This window comes from Delphinapterus leucas, chromosome 16, assembly GCF_059928025.1.
Source record: "Delphinapterus leucas isolate spDelLeu-1000000601 "Yukka" chromosome 16, BTC_Dleu_Yukka2, whole genome shotgun sequence".
Taxonomy (NCBI): Eukaryota; Metazoa; Chordata; class Mammalia; order Artiodactyla; family Monodontidae; genus Delphinapterus; species Delphinapterus leucas.
Genome location: NC_143144.1, coordinates 48,091,530 through 48,108,306, shown reverse-complemented (window position 1 = coordinate 48,108,306; position 16,777 = coordinate 48,091,530). Strand labels below are relative to the sequence as shown.

Below are 16,777 nucleotides of genomic sequence, written 5' to 3'. Positions count from 1 at the left end.
TTTACTGCTTCTCCTGACATTTGAGCCTAAGACTGACCTTTGAGAGCTAGAAAGATTTAGTGAGAGTTTTTTTCAGTCAAAAAGTTGATTATAGAAATTTCGTAAACCATTTTTAAATTGCTTTAGCTGATTTTCATTCTTAGTAATAATTTTGACTGTTTTTTAAAGTGCCTAGCCGTCTTTGTTGAATGAAGGGATCAGATATTAATTCTCACATTTCTGGCCATGGCTGTTTTGAGCATATTTACGATTGCTTGGGATGTGTTCAGGGGGAAACTAATCTAAAGAGAGGCTGTGAAGGGAGAGTGAATTGCTTTTAGGCCACTGGAGATAGCTGGAAATTGGAGATGAGACCATGTTCTCTTCTAACATGCAAGAGTTGCATAACAGTCAGTGATTTGAAGTTCAGGTAAATGTAAGAGTTGTGAGACAGTGGTTCCCGAGAGGTTCAGTTATAAGAACTCATTAATAGGATAATAAGTGATGCTTCTAGTATCTGTTAAGTGATGAAATAGGACAGAAGCTTCTATGAACTCGGTAACATTTTAAAGTAAATTTATATTATTTATTCCTTATGTCAGGTATATTACCTTAAGTCATGCCTCTTCTTATAATCAACCCTTCACTGTATTCTTAAGGCTTTAGAATGAAATAAAACTCTTTTACCGCAGCCTTCAAGACCATATGAGACCTGATTCCTGCTTCCCTTTGCAATGTCATTCTCCTTTCCCTTTCCTTCTAGCTCACCCTGTGCCTCAGCCACACAGGTCTCCTTCCTGAACCAATTGGACAGATCAAGTTCCTTCCAACCTCCGGACCTTTGTATGTGTCTTTTCTTTTACCCAGAATGCTCTTCTCCGTGATCTTGGCTTGGTTGGATCCTATCATCATGCAGTCCTTAGCTCAGAGAAGCCTTCCTGACACTTTGGTCTGAAACAGCATTCCCCACTCTTTGAAATAACACTAGTGCTACATAGATATTGCAAGCTACTACATGATAACCACAATGTAGAATAGCCTTTTATTAATGTCGAGAAAACTAATGAGGCTCTGTTTATTAATAGTGAATAATGTCATCTCTCTTGTTAGAGAAGTAGCTGTATATTTCCCTATGCTCACCTCAGAATTGCCCATTTTTATCTAAGATTGTGTAGAAAGACAATTAGTCTTTGAGTCTATTCAGGAACTCTCTCTGCAATAAGTAAATGGGGAAGTGGGCTCTCCAATTCATTTTCTTAAAATTGAAATTTTGGAAGACCTGTTGCTAATCCTGCCATAAAGTTATCTGGGGATATTATACCACCTAATAAAATTTTTAAGGAAGGAAAGAACCATCATGTTAGTTTTAGCATTTGTAAATTAAGGCACACTAAATTCTTAGGGTGTTAGAAAAAGAATCTATATCTGATGCATTGGAGCCAACGTACTGGCTCATATAAGAACTGCTTGTTAAATTTTCAGGAATTTTTTGCAAGCAGGTTGACTTTACATTAGTAGCTTGAAATTGGCTATAGTGGGAGTATTTATACCATGGAAATTGGCAAACACTACAAACCAGGGCTTTCTTTCTTTTTTTCCTGGAGAGCACATTTAGCAGGGCACCATTATATATAGCCAATATTTCAGAGACTGACAATTGGACGATGACAAATCAATAGGGCCAACTCGAAATAACCAAGTCACCTTTACGGTTGTTTGCGTTAAACTGTCACAAATTTGGGGCATGGAAGAAGTTGTTTTTGTTTTTTAAATAGATTATTTGTACACAGAAGCAGACAGGAAGGATAAAAAATCAAGGCATTTGCTTCTTACGCCTTTCAGGTCAGCCTGCTGAATTCTTGCAAAATGTTCTTAAGCTATATACTCGGGGTTAGGGCAGTTAACCACCTTCTGGAACTTGTGCTAGCAGCTTTCCTCAGCTCTCATACTGATAACACAACTCAACTTATCGCATATGTAGCATGATGTCTTAGTTACAGTGAGTGTGTTAGACTGTTTCTTTAGGGAAAGGATAAGATTCCAAGAAGAGTTAGGTGGAGGCTCTGATTGATTATGGTTTATTATGTTGGAGCAAGTGGACACTAATGAGAGTTGCCCTAAGATTTTGAGCCTTCAATTGGAAATGACTTAAAGGAAAATTACACGAAGAGGCAGGGCTTTAAATATTACTCACTGACAAGAACATCTTTGAGTTACATTACTCTGTGAAGGCAGAGGGGGGTTATTTGGGATGTTTCAGAGGCAAATGTCATTGGACAATATCTCTGTGAAGGGACATATGATAAGACGTAGGTCCTATATTTCTCAGTTTGTTTTAAAGTAACACAAAGGCATGTTTGAAAGCCTCCAGTTTGTTTCTTCAGGGACTTCAGATTGAATGTCCTCCATTTATAATGAAATTGGAGAAGTAAGAGCATCCTGAAATCCCCCCTCCCCTCCAGTTTGTGATAAGCACTTGGAAAAGTTGGAGAATTCTAAGGGATTGTGTAAGGTTGCGTTATGTCGTCTTTTCTGATGTCTTTATAAAACAGGTTAGTTGTACCGTTTATGAGAAGAGAGAAAGTGGCTTTCTTCAATTATCTTTGGATGTAGCTAATTATCTTCTTGGAAGAGGGCTTTATTTTTAATGTTGCAGCATTTCTAGGACTTAGATTTTAATGGAACATTATTATTATTTCCCAAAGGATAAGATGTCATCTGTAGCTAAACAAGTTGGTATTCTGGGATTGATAATATCTAGTTTTTATTATATTAAAAAATATGAACCAATTGATGGCCTTACTCTCTGACTCAATGAAAATAAAGGAATTTGTAGTAAAGAGAATATTATGCAATGTGATTAAAATTAATTTCTTAAAGATCAAATAAGTCCTGTTATTTGGAAAAGTAGATCATTAGTAGAACAGTAGATCTCAGGAGTCACTATGAAGTTGCTACTGGTATTCTCGAGGTCAGGAATGGTGAAGATAATTAAGAAAGGAGATTTTATGAAAATCATAGATGGGGACAAAGTTTTGCATCTTGTGTTGAATACTCAAGGGAAACAACTCTTTGCCTCAGGAAAAATAAAGTTTTAGCAAGCCAGAATTTAAAAAAAAATTAACAGAAACATACAGTTAAATAGTCCTATCAGACTAAAGTAAAAGTCTCACAAACAGGACTTTTTAAGTACAGTCTATTCTGAAGACTCTGAAGTTCTTAACCACTGGCCATCCATCACCATCTCTTTATCAGGTGAGAATTCCTGCCATTAGTATTTAGACACAGGCCATGTGAAAGAGAATCTATTGAAGAGAGTAGTATTGAATATGACAATAACAGTCAACCAGTATTGAGTATCTAGGGCTTCCCTGGTGGCGCAGTGGTTGAGAGTCCGCCTGCCGATGCAGGGGACACGGGTTCGTGCCCCGGTCTGGGAAGATCCCACATGCCGCGGAAAGGCTGGGCCTGTGAGCCATGGCCGCTGAGCCTGCGCGTCCGGAGCCTGTGCTCCGCAACGGGAGGGGCCACAACAGTGAGAGGCCCGCGTACCGCAAAAAAAAAAAAAAAATTAAGTATCTAATTCATTATTTAAATGAGAAATAGATTATTATTTTTATTTTTCCTCATAGCAGAGTTACTTTTAATAAACTGCCTTTGAAATTAAAGAGTTTTTTCCATATAAAGAAGCATGCCCATTCTAGAAAATTTTATAGAGAAAAGTAGAAAGAAAAATAATTCTGTCACCAAAGGCAACCAATGCCAGAATTTTATTTCCTTCTGATACTGTTTCAAGTCATGACTGTACACTCTATTACTACTCTTCCTATTACTGCAACTGCAATTACTACCACCACCTTTTCACCCACCATTTACTCAAAGTAACATTATATTTTTACCAGTCTTCACATAGTTTTTCCAGTTTTATTAAGAAATAATTGATATTCATCACCATATAAATTTGAAGTGTGCAGCATGATGGTTTGTTTACCTATATTGGGAGGTGATTATCACAGTAAGTTTAGTTAACATCCATCATCTCATATAGAGAAAAGGAAAAAGAAAATTCAAATAATTATCCTTGTGATGAAAATTCTTAGGATCTACTCTCTTAACTTTCCTTTGTATCATACAATAATGTTAATAACTATAGTCATTATTTTGTACATTATGTCACTAGTACTTATTTATCTTACAACTGGAAGCTTGTACCTTTTGACCATCTTCCTCAGATTCCCCCTCCCCACCACACCACCTCTGGTAACCACAAGTCTGATCTCTTTTTTCTATGAGTTTTTTTTAAAATTTGATTCCACATAGAGTGAGATCATACAGTATTTGTCTTTCTCTGTCTGATTTATTTCACTTAGCATAATGCCTTCAAGATTCATCTGTGTAGTTACAAATGGTAGGATTTTCTCATTTTTTATGGCTGAATAATATTCCATTGTGTATCTATATCTATATCTATATATACATGCCACAACTACTTCATCCATTCATCCATCAGTGGATACTTAGGTTGTTTTCAGGTCTTGGCTATTGCAAATAATTCTGCTATGAGCATGGTAATGCAGATATTTTTTCCAAGTTAGTGGAAATTCAGAAAAGTAAAACAACCTGCTCTAGGATTGGGACCCAAACATATCTAATTTGAAAGCCAGTTTTCTTTACATTTCACACACATGTGCTTTTGTGTTCTAAAACAATCTGTTTCATGCTTTTTCACTTAAAAATAGCATAAGATTTTTTCCATGCTGTTAACACTCTTCATAAACAATTTAATTACATCATAACAGTCCATTCTAGATATATTTTTCATGTTGATAAATTTTATATTGTTTTAATTTTTTATGTATACCTTTTTACTACTTAAATCATTACAAAACATAATGTGAGAAGGCTAGATCAGTTAGACTGAGGTCTAGAACAGAAAACAGGAAGAATTGAGGAGTGCTAATGCCGTAGTCAGTATTCACTACTGCAGGTCACTTCCCTGAAAGCCACTCGTTAAGCAAATGTGAACAAGGACCAGCTTGTAGTCAGATGCTTTTCAAATTAAGACTTTTAACATAGAATTCCAAATGTGTTGCTTACGCTCTGTGTTGCTAAGGATTTTGCTTTTGTCTTATCCAGTTTCTGACTTTTCTGACAGTACTCTGATTGTATAACTCCTGACAAAATATTTCTCGGTGTCTCTTTACTTTGAGTTTTGTATCCTTAGGAATTTATTTGAAACTTCTTATCCCAGAGAATCAAATGATCACCATATTTCTAGTTCTGCAAAACTTCCCTGTTAACCACTGAATCCCAATTATAGAATTTGTAAATATTTTTCCTGCCGACTACCTGTTTAATCCCATGTGTAAACCATACTGTGTTTAAAACATCTTGTTCAATACAGTTTTATCTGCCTAGTTACCTCAATTTAAGCTGCTTGAAGAAATAAATCTTCTCTAAAGAAGCATGGGGTGTGGATAAAGAACTGTCACATTTATACCAGTTTTTCCAAACAGCTAATTAAGTATCCAATTCTTTACTATTTTCTTAAATCCAGCATATTTCTTGAGCACCTGTACTGTAACTAGCGTTGTAGTAGACACTGGGCATATAGTAGAGAAAAAGCTAAAAATGATCCCTGTCCTCACAGAGCATAAAGTCTAGTGGAAGAGGCACACAAAAAAATAAGTAAACAAATTGTGTATAATAATAAGTAAAGGGCTTCCCTGGTGCCGCAGTGGTTGAGAGTCCGCCTGCCGATGCAGGGGACACGGGTTTGTGCCCCGGTCCGGGAAGATCCCACATGCCGCGGAGCATCTGGGCCCACGAGCCATGGCTGCTGAGCCTGTGCATCCGGAGCCTGTGCTCTGCAATGGGAGAGGCCACAACAGGGAGAGGCCCGTGTACCGCAAAAAAAAAACAACCCCAAAACAATAATAATAATAAGTAAAACAAATAAGTAAAACAAAATGGAATTGTATGGTTTTGCTTGTTTGTCGGTCGCATATTCATTAAATGATATTTTACTTAAAGGAACATTTCTTAATGTCTTTCCTGCTGCCATGGAATTACTTTGTTCTCAGGTCTGTCAGGAAATTATCGGCTTCCTAACAAGAAAATGCCTTTGTAATGTGCCTGAATGCTGTCTGGCTCTGCTCAACTCCACAAACGGTGAAAGCGCTTGTCAGCTCTGCCAGTAAATCTTCCCTCTCTTACCATAGGTCCAAGGATCTTATAAAGGAAGCCATCCTTGACAACGACTTTATGAAGAACTTGGAGCTGTCGCAGATCCAAGAGATTGTGGACTGTATGTACCCAGTGGAGTACGGCAAAGACAGTTGCATCATCAAAGAAGGAGATGTGGGGTCGCTGGTGTATGTCATGGAAGGTATGGTTTGTAACTATGTTCCTCTGACATTCAAATATTCTCTTTCCATCTTATCAGCCTGCACACAGATGGCAAGGCATTGCACGATATAATTCCGTTTTTCCTTTTTGTTGTTGTTGAGAAATAGTTTGAAAAGAGGTAGGACACTGCTTAGTGGTTGATTAATCATTTGCAGTGTTTGTGTTTAGAATTATTAATATGAGAATCTAGTATTTTTTCAGACCTGCGGAAAGGATGATAGCGTGAAAGAAAGAATTGCTATTTATTGCACTGAATAAGACCACACACTGTCAGATCATTGAGCAGACTCACAAAGCTTCAATGGAAGCTTAAGTCTCTTGGAACTATTTTTGGTCAGATAATCAAAGTGTCTTTAGCTCTACTTTTACCTCCCAGTATATGACTAGGTTTCCTGCTATGATGCTTCTATAAAAAGAGAATGTTTTCAGTGTTTCATATGTGTCTGATAGAGGCAGATCATAAAGGTTGGATGGTATATTAGCCACCTGATTAATAAGAGCAATTGCTTGCTTCATAAATCTTGCACAAACTAAGGTAGAAACTGCTTTGAAAAAAACCCGAGGCATGCACTGTATAAATATGTTCTGCGCTTATGTAAATTTTCATAATGTGTTTTTCTAACTTGAAATTTATGATGGCATGTTTTCCTTTTGGAGGAAGAAAGAAGCCATGAAGAAATCATGACTGAATTAGCGGAGAAGAAAGTGAGTTCAGAAATGTCTGTAATACAAGGCGGCTGGCGTAGAAAAATCACAGTCGATTTATCTGATGGCAGTTCGTATTTTACCCAGAACATTCATGGCAGAGTCCTATAACTGTCAAGTTTCTAGGTCATTCAGAGGAGGGGTGTATTTGGGCAAGTCAGTCAACTTCACTGAGTTTCACCCGGCTTATAAAAAAGAAGATACTATTTCTTTCTGGCAGTGGTTTTCAACTGGTGATGATTCTGTTCCCCAGGGACATTTGGCAATGTCTGGAGACGTCTGGTGGTTACAATGTGAGTGAATGTGGAAGTGGGGGGAGGCTCCTAGCATCTATTAGGTAAAGACCAGGGGTGCTACTCAACAGGGCAGCGACCCACAGCAAAGAATTCCCTGTCCTTAGTGCCTATGCTGAAAAACTTGCTTTCTAACTTCTTTGTAGGATTGTTTTGAAGTTAGTACGGAATAAGTTGTGTGGATGTGTAATGTAAAGTGTAAAGCATTGTAGAATAGCAATCAGTATTATTCATATACGTAGCTGATTCACTTTGTTATACAGCAGAAACTAACACACCATCGTAAAGCAATTATACTCCAATAAAGATGTTAAAAAGTAAATAAATAAGAAAAGATCAGTATTAATATTTCCATTAAATACTTGACAGTACGTAAGAAGTGTTCTTTCTACACTAATTTCTCTTTGTGGTCTTTTTTGACATATATCAGGCACCTGATATTTAAGTATTAATTTCTGTCATTTTTATTTCTTTATGGTTTTCAGCTTTTGTGTCAGTGTTATAAAGTTTTCCTCAAGCCAGAAGGACATAAATGTTCAGCTAGGCTTTCTTCCAACAAAAACAAAATGCAATAAACAAAAACACAAACAATATACACTTGATAGAGAATTGCAGGGAAAGGAGGTGAAATTATAGGGCAAGGGTATATGTGGGTACTGAGCAGGAAGGATGAGAGAAATGGATGAAATATATAGAGGCCAAGTGGAGGATATAAATATAGAGGCAAAATGTTAAGAACTATTAACAATTAGAAACCAAGTTTAAAGTATTTATGAGATTATAACGTATCAATAGTTTCATATTATTTGATTATTTATGTATTTTATTGGCAGGTATGTTTTTAAGAACACAGCTATTGTATAAAGCGGGGTGTACTTCACTTCAGCGATTTTCAAATGTTCGTTATTGATATTCCATTCAAGAAATGAGTATTTTGAAAACCTGTGTGTTGCAGTTTTCCTCGTATATTTTTTCTAAAAAATTCTTTTTATTCGCGCCATTTGTGTTTTCTAAGACTAACTGCAACTTTACTAGCTATGTTAGAAGAAGCTTGGAAATCGTAGTTAATATTTATTGAGTTTTTAGAACTCAATGTCCAACATATAGAGCATGCTTTTTCTAAACAGTTTCCATGTATAAAATTTATTTAATTCTCAAAGTAATCCCGTGAGGTTAAGGGCTAATATTTATTATCCCCTTTTATAGATGAGAAGACTGAGGCCCAACTGGTTTAGAGTAGAGTTAGGAGTGAACCCAAGTAACCTGGATTCAGAACCCAAGCTCTTAACTATAGGGCTATGTAGTAGTGAGGGTTCTTCAGAGAAAAAGAGCCAACAGGGTGTGTGCGTGTTTGTGTATCTGGGTATTAAGAGAGAGGTTTATTTTAAGGAATTGGCTTCCGTGATTGTGGAAGCTGGCAAGTCCAAAATCCGCAGGGTAAGGCCAGCAGGCTGGAGACGCAGGGAAAGGTTGATGCAACAGCTCAAGTCTGAAAGCCAACTGCTGGCAGAATTCACCTTCCTCAGGGGAGGTCAGTCTTTTTTCTGTTAAGGCCTTCAACTGATCAGATGAGGTCTACCAACATTAAGAAAGTAATCTGCTTTAACTCAAAGACTAATGATTTAAATGTTAATTCCATCTAAAAAAAATACCTTCACAGAAATGTCTAGTGTAATGTTTGACCAAATATCTGGATGTCATGAGTTTGCAAGTTGACACGGAAAATTAACCATCACAGGTCCATTCCTTGTCAACTTGGCACCCATATACATCTCCTTAAACCATACTCAGCCTCCAAGTAAAGACAGTAATAAGGTCATACTTCTGCCTAACATGACATAATGATCCTGTGTACAATGAAAACAAACAAACCCTTTTCCCAGAAAAGGATGCAAAGTCCGTGGGTAGTGTTTACTCTTCTCCTTAATACCTCATAAATCAAATACTATGATGTAAAGTTAACAATACTTAAATACTATGATATAAAGTCAATACATCTTATGTTATATGATAAGGACTTATAAGAGAGAAGGAAACAAAGATTTTATGCACACATGCACTCACTCATACATACAAACACATTTGTAACAAAATAAAGAAGAAATACCTGTGGCAGATGTCCCTAAGTAAAGGTAAACATACTAATTTTTTCCCCATTGCATCAAGCTAATTTTAATATATTTTATTTATCTTCTTTTTACTGCTAGATTGACTAAATAGCAAGTCATCTTGTTATGCTTTTAAAAACAGGGTACCAGTATTCAAAGTCACAGATTTTGCTATGATGCTGTTGTTTGCTTCAGTTAAACTCACTAAATGACCATGATCTTAGAACCTGATGCTGATATGTCCCCAAGCCGTAATTCTAATCAGTTCCATGTAAGTTTGGCTGATTTTATGCTAATATTCTCATGTCAAAATAATTTTTAAAAACCCATCATTTAAATTTTTATAAGTTTTAATTGAGGAAATGTTTTATTGCTTAGTTTTTTATCAACACATTTAATCTTCTCAAAATTTAGATAGCACCCTTCTTGATATAGATGGATTCTTTTTCATCTGTGAACATTATTAATATTTATAGAGTATACCATAGCAACAATGGATGAATAGGCTATAGAGGATCTTTCACAAACTTGCATATTATCAAAACATTCAGAAAAACACCCAGGAGTTAACATGAAAAATCAGTCCAATTTTTCCTGTCTCTCTTCAGTTAAATGAAGTTTTCTTCATAAAATACTTGTTTAACCTGTGTCTTTAATGATTTTTGTTTTAGCTTGGGCAGTGTCCCAAGTATTACTGCATACCTAAATGCCAAATTTTCTCATCGTTTTAACAAAGGAGAATGGTCATATGTTAAGACTTTACTAATTAGGATGACTGGGGAAAAATCATCTGGAGGTAGTGTAAATATATAATGTATTTTCAAGCAAAATGAGTTGTATGACTTTCAGTTATTTACAGTTACTGGCTAGTGGAAGTTTCTAGTTTTGATCAGAATTGTTTTGGTATTAGTTACTTAAGGCAGCAGCGGATCAAGTTGCTAAGGCTTGATTTATATTTTAATTATGTTTTCAAATATATAAATGACTCTTACAAAATACTTGAATACAGCTTATTTTCTTAAACCAATGGATATTGGCCTTAATTATGGTGTAATACCTGTTAATATCTTTACATTCTTGCCCTCTTTTTTTTTTTCCATAAACATAAATGTCTGCCTACTGTCATCCAAAAGAAATTCTGATTTAGTGATTGAGAATTGGTTATGTAAATCAAACATCTTCTTTAGGAATCTAATATTTTTGTAGTGAAAAATGTCTAGTTTATATCCATTGAAGTGGTTGATTTGCTTAGAGATATCATATTTTCTGTGATCTTTCATTGTGGAAGCAGATAGATTATATTTTGTTTTCTGAAAATGGCAAGTGTCTGTTTAGTGTTCTTTGATTATTGGCTATTTTAAGTTAAACTTTTAAGTGAAACCATCAAGTTGCTGTTTTTCACAAGGTGCTTGTTAATGATAACGACTTTTATTAAGTCCTTATATATGGTCTCATATCCATCCCTCTCCTCTTATTAGTTCCTTCTTTCTTTCTGCAAGCATAACTGTGATTTGGTTAAATCTTTTTCTGTCTACCCTCAATAGCACTGATTTTGTTTTCCTCGCAGTTTTTTAAAAATACTTTTATAAGAAGGAACAATTCTTTCAACTCATCACACAAGTGATTTTTTAAATAGGCCTTTTGTACACTAATTCTGAGTGATCTGTGATTATTCGCATCATCTCTCAAGTTTCTGTTGTTATTGCACTGAGGTTTCCCTTTTGTCTTCTGAAGACTGGTCATCTGCTTCCCTTTCCAGCAAGTCGGTTGATACCAGGTCTGCTTGTTAAGCTGATGTCCAACACTATTTATTCTTCAATATGGATATGGATCATGCTGGCCACCCACCATCAACAGTAAACTTATACAACTTCACACTGCAAGTTCTCTCCCACCCCCATCCCATCCCCTGAAACATTTTTACTGTTTTTATGATTAAATAACATACGAAAGCTGACATTCAAAGAGGAATTTTTATGTAAAATTGAACATTAATGAAGCGCTTCACCATGTCAGTTGGCATTCAAAACACTACCTGAGAGTATGAGGGAGTTGAATGCATTTTCATATGAATTAGTTCAGTAAATTTAACATGAGAAACAGACCATTTTATTCTCCAGAATCAGGTGTTGCCTTTTGGCCTTTTGAGTTTTTCATGATCATCTGAAAGCTATGGTTAGAACAGTTAAAATATCAATGCACTTAAAGTTATTTTTGCAGTCCTTTTACAGGACCAAGCTTATCATGTTAATGATAAAGAACAAGCTGATGTGCTGTGTTAAAAATAAGACAACAGGCCCTGAATGCATCCACTTATGCTAAGCCCCATGTCACCAAATTGAGACTCAGTTATAGTTTTGGCTCTCCCAGAAATGGAATCTTAAACCAGTCAATCAGGAGCCACCTAATTAGCAGTAGTTAGGTAATCTGCCTGGTAGGCCCCTGACATCCCCTAAAAGGAAATTGACCTTGCCATAACCAATCCACTTTTTTGTCTAATATCGCTTCCTTGTTCCTGCTCCCTTCTGCCTATAAAAGCCTTTATTTTGTACAGCTCCTTAGAACTTCTTTCGTATTTACTTGATTGAATACTGCCCAATTCATGAACCATTAATTAAAACCAGTAAGATCTTTAAAATTTACTCAGTTGAATTTTGTTTTTTAACAACTGCTTATATAAAACCAAAATATCTATTTGGAGAAAAGTTATAAGCAAAGGGAATCTGGAAGTTTTAAATGTGAATATTAAAATGTATTTTAGTTATGGAGTTAATGGCAAGAACAGGGAACTGAGATAGTTAGATGCCCCATGGGGTATCATGTTTATTTTGGGGTGCCAACCTTTCAAAAAGACTTGAATATACTTGAGCGAGTGCAGGAAGCATAACATTTAGTTTTAGCAAGTTGCCATATCATGTACAGATGAAAGGTTCAGGAGGAGAGAATAACTGTTTTTGAAAGCTGAAAACACTGTCACATGAAAAGGGAGTTGGCCTTCATGAATCTAAATGACAAAAGAAAATGCAAGTTATAGGGGAGCTTACATTGGGTCTGCTTGAGAATCAATATTCTGCTAATTAATACGTTCTAGGAGGCACTCTAGCAATGACTACATAGCATCTGCTTGGAGAAAGTTTGTGTGGGTGGAGGGGGGTGGTTCCCTGTGGCTGAATTGAACACATCTCCTAATCCCTTTCCCAAGCTCCAAGATTCTGAGTCTGTGTTTCTCTGAACAAGTACCTTACAAGTTAGCTTATGAGAGCCCCGCCCTCCAAAAGTTTCTTCTTAAAAACCCACCCCTGTATACAATGTGCATGTTTACTTTGGAATGTTTTTGTATTTCATATTATATAAATCTAGTAATACTGCATGTATTCTTCTGCTACTTCACTTTTTTGTTCAATATTAGCTCCCACTATTTTATACCCAATTTCTTTATCCTTTCTGCTTTTGATTATATTTGGATTGTTTCCAGTTATGTTGTTTCTGATTACTAATGAGGTTGAGCATCTTTTCATGTGTTTATATGCAGTTTGTGTTCTGTGAAGTGTCTGTTGGAGTCTTCTGCCCATTTTTTTGTTGGTTGGTTGACTTTATATATTTTGGAGTTTAATCCTTGTCAATTACATGCATTGCAAATATTTTTCTCCCATCTATATAGCTTGTAGTTTTACTACTTTGTGAGTATCTTCTGAGGAACAGAAGTTACTAATTTTAATGTAGTTGAATATATCAGTCTTCTTCTTGGTCTGTGCTTTTTGTATCTTTGTAAGAAATCCTGGAAGGCAGTGTTTCTCATGCCCACATATGTGTGTATGAGTATGTGTGTGTCCGTGAAGGCATGTGTGTAGTAGGTTAGGCAGGTGAGGTATTATCTTTAAGGAATATATCCACATTTGTAATCTAAAGGAGAGTTGTCTCTTTCAAAGCAGGAAGCTGGAAAGGCAGTACATTTTAGCTTCTGTGTCCTTTTTTTCCAACATATTTAAAGAATTCTGTATAAGTTGTCCTTAGGGGACAGTAAATATGTTTTTGAATATGCTTGATGATAGCGATTTCTTTTCCCTGTGAGGGTAGATTTTACATTTGGAAATAATCACAAGCCGTTTAGTGACAGATTTGATGAATAGGGGTAAGTGATTAATATTTTTTTTGGCTAAAGTTTGTAAGGGTGTATGTGTATGTACCACTATAAAGTAATGACATTTTTTGTATAATTCATGAAAAATTAAAGAAGTTTGATCAAGAACATCATTATCCAAAAATGACATGTTTTGAAGGATAGTATTCTTAATATTGATTTGGCTACTGAAGTCCTTGTTTGATTTTGTAAAATAAGCCTTATCATGTTGTGGTTATACTAATGTATACTTCTCCATTTTCTTTCTAAATTATTAATGGTGAAAAAGAAAGTGAAGAGTGTAGCTTTTCTTACTTTTGAAGACTCCTGAAAGCCAAAATAATTAAAACTTGCTATGCTTATTTTTTTGAGATGACAGTTGAAAAGCCATCAATTTTTTTCAAAAAAATTAATCTGAAATTGGTACAACAGATCATGGATTATGTTAAAAAGGTACAACTATCTTTTTTTCTTCACAACAGTTACGGGATTTACTTCTGTGCTGACTCATTTTGCTAAAATATCACTATATCCATTCTTCAATTTTGAGAGAATGGCAAATGTGAAAGTTTAAAAATATATTTTTGATGAAAATGAAAACCAAAATCAGCATAGCTGAAAAAATGAAAAGAAAATGTGGATTAGTACCTTCTTAACAATAGTGTAAGAACACATTGATTTCTTGCTAATGAGGTGAAATTTACTTCAGCCATCCTTTCATGGAACTGTTGAGAAGTTTGCATGCTGAACAATAAACAGGATTCTAAAATTGTTGAGGGCTCATTTTAAGAACTCACAGATGTATTTCTTCAGGGACTTTAAGAAGATTTTCAGTGATTTTTGTGGGGGGGCTAGATAGACTAATGCTTTTAATATCCATCCCTCTAATGAAAAATCCTTGAATGGTTAGTAATCGTTTTGGCACACTCTCAAAGGACAGGGAAGATGGGCGCTACTTCCCAGCACAGTGAAACTGCCTGGTGTGACTACCATGGCAACAGTCCACCCACCCCCACTCCAGGAAAGATTGAAATGGGTCTCTGAAGTCCTTATTGGAATTCTCCCATGACTCCGCATTTGAGGAACGCAGCCTGTAATTGCACATACTTTATCTGAATTTAACTACTGTACCTTTGGAAGGTTGCGTTCTGAGTCTGATCTTTATGTTTTGATATTTAGATTTAGATTTATATAATGATCTTTATATTTTATATTTAGGCCCTTCCATAAACTCCTTTCTGATGAAAATGAAAATATTTTTGTACCAAAGCTCCTGCAGAAGTGCCCAGATTTAGAATTATGATAGATGACTTAAAATGGTATTAAAATCAATTCCTGAGAATCCACATTTCATGCATATTTAAAGTATCAAGGACTTGTTACTGAGTATATTTACATTAATGATTTATTTAATACCATTTTTTTGCCTAATTTGCCCAACTTTACCAAATTAAGTAGCTTTCTTTGTATCCAAAACTATCTTGTAGTTATTCATAAGAATATATGTGAGCTAATGCTTTTAAACCCAAACATTTACTTTTTATTTGCTCTTTGCAATCTTGTGTAACTTAACTGGAAGAGTTAAGTTATTCTGTACACTTTTCAATATCAAAGCAAGTTACTCTGTTAATTTATCAATAGCAAAGCCATATTAGAAAAAGCATCTAGTGAAGGTGGCCAAACTCTTATGAAAGGTGGTTTTCCATTTCACAAATACACAATGGTGTATTTTCAGAGAGAAACCAAAATTTTTCATAAAATCGTAATTAATAATCAGTGTTTAAAATTTTCCTTCAAAATTGAGTATGCTTCTTTAAAAGATCATTTATTCCCTACTGGTAAAAGGAAGAGAGTGAGTGAGCATTTATTCCCAGTAGAACTTAATTAATAGCCTATTGTAATAACTTTCATTAAAAGCCATTCACATACTCATCAATTTTTTTCATTTTTATGACTATAAGAACATAATTCAGTGTTACATTTTATATTTGGCTCATGTTTATAGACCATCATTTTACATTACTCTTTTATTACATTGCATTTCATAATGGTTTAGAATATTTAATACCTTCAGCATATTCTTAAGGTAGATCTATGCTTTCTCCGATGGTTCATTCAATAATGGTACATGCCGTCAAATTAAAGCCATATTTAAAAGATTTCTGGTGCAAAGATTTGTATTGACTCACCCTGTTGGAAATACATACATATTTGTGCTTTGTGCCCATGTACATGTATATGAATTTACATGAAGTTATCCGTTCTCAGAGTTCAGCTTATCTTCCAGGAGATGATGGGGTGGTGGTAGTATCATATATAGGATTCTATAAATGGTTAAAATCAAATTTACAAGAAAAGCAGAAGATTAATGATAAGTATTGATGATAAGGCTCTCATGTGATTTAAAATTAGTCTGCAAAGAAAAAACACTTGGTTTGTAGGTTTTTGAGCACCATTGTGCAGACCATTCTCTTCAAAGCAAATTAAGATGACTTGTACAGAAAGTTTTGAAATTTCATTTAATCCTATGAATTTGAATTTTTATATAAGTTTATCAGTTGTAAAGGTCAAAGGCATATGAAATAGGAAAAATGTTTCAGCAGATTTTTCTTTGTGTTGAGAATTAGGTTACATATATACATAGCAGGCATTGCTGAACTACCATACTTTCTCTCCCTCCATATGGTGTGTTTCTACAAAAGTAGAAAGGGTGTTATAGTTAAAGCAGAGCTTGGATTTAACGGAATGTAGTTCATGAATGTATGAAATTCTTTGTATTTCCCTCAACAATTGAGAATAGCAAAGAAAGTTTTCAATGAAGTTCTTCAATAGTTTCCTTACTATGATTTACTAATTCATTTATTTGATTATTCATTTCTCAATTTCGATTCCAAAAAACTACCTCCTCGATGCTGACTATTATCTCAGTGGGCACTGAGGATGTAATAGTGAACAAGACATACACGGCCCCTTCTCTTCTAGAGCTTCCATCCTGGTGATGGTAATAGGGGAAAAGGACAAAGAAAAAGCATGGAGGCAAGCAGATACATTCAGATAGTGATCAGTGCTATGAATACATTAGATACAACAGGATGATGTAAGAGAGAATCATGAAGGTGGGTGTCGTAATGATTGGGTGGCTCAGGGAAGGTTTCCCTGCAAGG

General features: G+C 35.3%; 1 protein-coding gene across 2 annotated transcripts in view; it reads left to right on the top strand.

Annotated features, from left to right (window-relative positions):
* PRKG1 (protein kinase cGMP-dependent 1) overlaps nt 1-16,777 on the top strand; it is a 1,173,156-nt gene that overhangs the window by 150,698 nt on the left and 1,005,681 nt on the right. For both annotated transcript variants that reach the window (XM_022569451.2, XM_022569450.3), the window contains exon 2: nt 6,201-6,367. In XM_022569451.2, coding sequence (XP_022425159.1) covers nt 6,201-6,367 — 167 coding nt within the window. The remainder of the gene's footprint in view (nt 1-6,200; nt 6,368-16,777) is intronic.